Source organism: Lactuca virosa, chromosome 3 (genome assembly GCF_052849685.1).
Source record: "Lactuca virosa cultivar CGN04683 chromosome 3, Lactuca_virosa_CGN04683_v6, whole genome shotgun sequence".
Taxonomy (NCBI): domain Eukaryota; kingdom Viridiplantae; phylum Streptophyta; class Magnoliopsida; order Asterales; family Asteraceae; genus Lactuca; species Lactuca virosa.
The window spans coordinates 93,500,442-93,505,973 of record NC_136428.1 but is presented as its reverse complement, the minus strand read 5'-3'; the positions used below and the strand labels follow the sequence as shown (position 1 = coordinate 93,505,973).

The following is a 5,532-nucleotide window of genomic DNA, read 5'->3' as shown; positions in this document are numbered from 1 at the left end:
AACAGCGTTATTTATAAAATCGTCTTTTCAACATAACTTTATCTCAAAAGTATTTTGTAAGAGGTTTTTATGAAAACAAATTTTAGACAATAATTTTTATAATCATTTTGTAATATATATATATATATATATATATATATATATATATATATATATAAAAGATGAATCTTGGAATTCAACATCAACTACATAGTTTTTATTTTCCGTTCTAACCCTTCGGCGTATCGGTACGGCCAGAGAGTTTATAATCATAAATGATTATGTAGCGCCACCTGTTTCTTTTTCATCCGCCGACTTCCCCACCACCACAACCGCCATCACCATGAAACATGTCAATAAGAGTACTTTGTGCAAAATTGTATTTTAGCAGCTTGAACCCGGCCAAAATTTGACAAACAGGAGCATATTTGCAGTTTATTCTATTAGATTTATATGTTTGTAAAGGAACTAGAAACTCTTTTGTGGGCTTGTTCAGCAAAACGAACGGGTAGTTTGTAGTTGGTAGAGTTTTGTTAAAAGCTATGTGATGTATCTTTTGGATTTGGAACACTTTGTTCAAATTAAACACTAGAAGCTTATAGTGCCAAACGAAACTTTCTATTCAAAACGGAGGGTTTTGCATTCTTTAATTAATATAATCTTCAATGGATTAGATCTTATCTTTCCGCTCACTTACTCCTTGTGCACGCCAATTCAAGATTCTTTTTTTTCCCATTTTCGTGTAATTAAAGAATGGAAGAAGTGGGGCTGGGGATCGTATCATTCATACGAGCAGCATGGATCTTTGCTACTTTGCCAATTGCTGTAGCCTGTTTTCCATTGCCTGGGCTTGGTTGGTTTCGCACAGCTCTGTTGGGAATTATCAAAAGAGGCAAGATATTGCAATCCAAATCTGTAAGTGAATATAATAGTCACATACAGCAATTCTATTCATAGTAATAAAATATATTTTCATCCTAATTATGATTTTCTTTTTTTATGCATTTCAGAAACTAACTGTGCCTCAGAGTTTCTTCTTTCACTTTTATGTGGTGGGGGTTTTATGGACGACAATCTTGCTTGTTTCTTTGTGGTCTTATGCAATGAGAGAACATGTATACAATGTTTGGCTATCTCAAGCTGTATTTCTCCTTCTGCTAATGGAAGTTCAAGTTTTGCGACGCTTCTATGAGTCAATCTATGTTTTTAACTACAGTCCATCAGCTCGAATGCACATCTTAGGTTATCTTCTGGGCTTATTGTAAGTCTCACATATCTGCAACAGCTATGTATGTTATTCCCGATTCTCAAGATTCTTTTGCTGATATATTCAAGTTAATTACCTTTTTTATAAATCAGATACTATGTACTAGCTCCACTGTCCCTATGCTGTAATTTTGCACCTCAAGTCTTTGACTTTGTCAGCGGAAGAGTTGGCATGTCAAGGCCTGGATTTGATAATATATGGATGTTTGTGACTCTTTTCTTGAGGCTTCCATGGTATGCGTGGATAGGTGCTGCTATTTTCTTATGGGGTTGGGTACATCAGCTTCGCTGTCATCAAATCCTTGTACGTTTTTTCCATTTTGAAGAAAAGTTGTATACTTTCTCCTTGTTGTTTTAACATTGTGATAATTAGGGTTCCTTGCGAGACAAAACCAAAAAGCTGGAGGAGTATGTTATTCCGAATGGCGATTGGTTTGAATACGTCTCGTCTCCGCACTATACGGCTGAAATTGTAAGTATCTCATGTGTACATGTTCTATAACCTCCGTTTTCCAACGTAAAGGAGGTTCAAATTACAAGCGTTTGATATTAATGATGAAGGTGATATATGGTGGTCTTGTGGTGGCTAGTGGGGGTTCAGATCTCTCTTTGTGGTTGCTTTTTGCATTTGTGGTATATCTTTTACATTCCCCTCGCACCCGAATTCAACTATTCAAGTATTTAAATTTAAATATTTCACCCGATCAATCTGTTATTTTACAGGTGGCAAATCTTGTTTTCGCAGCAATGGAAACACAAAAATGGTATCACCAAAAATTCGACGATTACCCTCATAATCGATGTATTATTTTCCCCTTTGTTTATTAGTTAACTTGCGCTTTCTAGATGCTTGTGTAGTTGTGTATGTGGTTTGCTTGGACCATCGAACATATTAGCGTCCCCTATATATTCGCTTAATCAGAGCATAATCTACCTATAAACATATATATACAATAATGGATGTTTTGTTGGTAAATCTATCACCATTGCTTTTAATTAATATCTTAAATCGTTAGTTTTTTCTAATTCACATAATTGTCATTCCAATGGTTATTCGCTATATTACTAAATACTAATAGCCAGCACTTCATGTGTTTTTTTTTTTCATTCACAAACATAACCAATTTAACAAAGATTAACTAAATTCAATCCATTTAGTAATTCCAAAATAAACATGGGCCACAAATATACAATAAAAAATGTTCAAATTTTCTTCACTTGCTTTTACAACAATTAGTTAAATTGGCCCATCAGCACTCTTATAAAATTGGTCTCTTTCAACGCTAAATCAATTTATTGGAGAGTACAAGATGCATCATAATTGATATGAACATCAGATAAACTCTTTGACAATCCGATGTAATACATAAAAAACGCACGACCAATAAAAAGTTAGAAAAAAAAATATAGTAATAACACCAACAAACTTAATACTATCATACTAAATTCATGATTACCAAGCACCAACCAACCATTTTAATATTTAATTACATCTTACGAGGAGAAATAGAAGTCTAGGATTACGGTGGTATGATAATTTTTTTCATTCAAATGCCGGAAGTAAACATCTTATTTAAAAAAAATAAAAAAAATAAAAAAATAAAAAAATAAAATTGATGTTCAAGTTGGTCGTACGCATTTGACATTTCTTCAATTGATGTTCACCTTACACACATAACATAAACAAATAACAGACATACAACATAAACACCACACATATACATACACATAGTCAGATATTGTTAGACGCATTTCATGCATGCATTTTGTAGTTTTAATCCATAAAAGTGCATTGCATTTAGATTTAAACTCATGCATTTTGCATATTTTTCGGGATTTTTCATGATGCAATTCCATTCACACTTTTATGATATTTCAGGGACTTTTGAAGGAAGAATCTTAGTTGAGGTGATGAAGAGGAGATATGGACAAAGTTTCGGGACAATTGGAGCATCGAGGAGGAAGTTATGGAGAAAATGAAGATTTTGGCTTTACAGGAGTTTACACGGCCGTGTAAATGGAAGCCTATAGTTTACACGGGCCGTGTAAACGCATACTCGTGAGCAATGTACTTCGAAGGCCTGACAGATTTGAGCAATTTACTTTTTTGTATTTACACGGCCGTGTAAATGGTCAGTTATAGTTTACACGGGCCGTGTAAACGTGTCGCCAGTTTTTAAAACAGTTTTGTTTTTAAAACAGTTTTATTCTAAATTAAAGAAGGTAACTGGTTCCAAAAGGGGGGGATCATTTTGGGGAGTTCGAGGAGGCGATTTTGGGAGCTTTTTGAAGACAATTGTTGCTTGAAAACACTTGGATTTTAATTTGTAAGACTTTAATTTCAATTTCTAGGTTTGTGTTTGTTCTAGTCATGAGTGGCTAGAAACCTAATTCTCCAACTTTATGTATTGACATTTGGATGTGATTTCAATCATATGACTTGATGTTTACTTTCAATTTTCTATCTAGTGAATTTGATTTTGTCTCAATCGAATGTTTGATTCTAATTGTGATTCTTATTGGCCATTTGAATTAGGGTTAGATCATTCAAGTTATCTAATTGCAAAATCCGTAATTGTTTTGTAAATTGGACTAGGTAACAAGCACTAATTTGATTTCTATTGAATGAATTTAGTGTAAATCTTATTCACACACTCTTACGCTCCCGAGCTTGTGAGGAGTATTGGGTGTTGTTGGGAACATTCACATAAAGTTTAATGCAATCTTTCAATCTAATTCTAAGAGCTTGTTTATATTAGGTTAGTAAGGTTAGGGTTAATCAAAGAGCTTGTTTTGGTTAATTAATGTGGTGAATGGGAAGTGTTAGAGCTTGTTGACACTTTCAAGTACCAACTTAGATAGAATTGAGCAAATATCATGTTATCTTGGAATCGCATTACTAAGTTGTCATACATAGAGTTGGAGTCCTCACAAATTCTGAATTTAATTCACGCATTTAGTTGATTACTTATGTTTTTAGTTGTTTGTTTAATCATAACATTCTAAACCCCCTCTCTTTACTATTGGTGACCATAGTACCTTGTGCAAAGAGGTATAGACTAATTATCCCGTGTCTCTGTGGATCGACCCTGCTTGCCTTGTAATACCTTTTAGTGCAATATAGTGGGATTCTTTTGGAGTATATCGTACCCCTTTATTTGTTGGGTTTGACAAGCCTAACAAATTGGCGCCGTTGCCGGGGACACGGTGTTACTAATTGTTTATGCCTAGATCTTTCCGTACAGGTACACCATTTCCAATTGACTCAGAGATAGAGAAGACTGCAAAGAAGTTAAGGAAGCAAGCCAAGCTTCGTAAGAGGCAACCGGTTTCCGGTACTTCTTCATCATCCAATCCCCCGGTCATCAACATCCGAGCTTATGAAAGTGGTTATGATGCTAGCCAAAGACAAAGGTGTGCAGCCCACACCCCGCCCATGCGGTATTTGTACTCAAGTGGGGCATCCAACTGACATGTGCCTTCAACTTCAAGAGGAAGATTATGAAGAAGCAAAATCCATGGTAGGTTTTCTTGGGTCTAATCAAAGGGGATATGAGCAGCCACGGGGTAATCAAAGATGGAGTAACAATCAAGGTTGGGGAGGACATCAACAGGAAAATTATCAACCAAGTCAACCACATCAATACCAACAAAGACCACCTTTTCCACCACAAAACTTTCAGCCAAGGCAGCCACAACACCCTCCTCAACAATCGGGTTCATCAAGTATGTCCTTAGAGGACATAGTGAAGAGTTTGGCAACTAGTACACAAGCTTTCCAACAAGAGACAAAAGCAAGCATAAAGAACTTAGAGAAACAAGTTTCACAGCTTGCCACTTCCGTAAGCAAACTAGAATCTCAAGGAAAGTTACCTGCACAAACTGAAACAAACCCAAGGCACAACGTGTGTGCCATCACATTGAGAGGTGGAAAGAGCTATGATGGTCCAAAAGTGTCGGTTGATCAAAAGGAAGAAGAAATAGTGGTCGAAGAGGCAACCAAAGAAGAGAAGGAGGAAGAGAAAACAATCGAAAAGAAGCCCTTCATCACTGAGTCTAAAGCCACACCTGCTCCATTTCCTGAAAGATTAAAGAGCACGAAGAAAGAACGGGAGGAGAGTGAGATCATGCAAATGTTCAAGAGAGTTCAAATCAACATTCCACTCCTCGAGGCCATCAAGTAGGTACCTAGATATGCAAGGTTCCTTAAGGATCTTTGTGTATCTAAAAAGAAATTAAAAGGAAATCAAGTCGTAACAGTTGGGGAACATGTATCCGCAGTTTTGC

The 5,532-nt window shown here is 35.9% G+C and overlaps 1 protein-coding gene across 2 annotated transcripts; it reads left to right on the top strand.

Annotated features, from left to right (window-relative positions):
- The first annotated feature begins 634 nt into the window (after window positions 1–634).
- On the top strand, window positions 635–3,339 carry LOC145166207 (polyprenal reductase 2-like). 2 transcript variants are annotated; one of them, XM_079085153.1, is made up of 7 exons: window positions 635–894; window positions 990–1,240; window positions 1,339–1,549; window positions 1,619–1,717; window positions 1,807–1,878; window positions 1,969–2,047; window positions 3,125–3,339. In XM_079085153.1, exons 1-7 carry the CDS (start codon window positions 733–735, stop codon window positions 3,223–3,225), a joined length of 975 nt encoding a protein of 324 aa, XP_078941279.1. In that variant the 5' UTR covers window positions 635–732; the 3' UTR covers window positions 3,226–3,339. The 2 variants fall into 2 exon arrangements, with proteins under 2 accessions (XP_078941279.1, XP_078941280.1); XM_079085154.1 differs by lacking the exon at window positions 3,125–3,339 and having other exon boundaries at window positions 636–894; window positions 1,969–2,260.
- The last annotated feature ends 2,193 nt before the right edge of the window (window positions 3,340–5,532 follow it).

Bases quoted from the DNA above. Each gene is read 5' to 3' on its own strand.
- LOC145166207 (XM_079085153.1), top strand. From the start codon at position 733: ATGGAAGAAGTGGGGCTGGGGATCGTATCATTCATACGAGCAGCATGG. The intron at 895-989 runs GTAAGTGAATAT...TATGCATTTCAG, and splicing joins AGATATTGCAATCCAAATCT to AAACTAACTGTGCCTCAGAG. The intron at 2,048-3,124 runs GTATTATTTTCC...ATGATATTTCAG, and splicing joins CGATTACCCTCATAATCGAT to GGACTTTTGAAGGAAGAATC.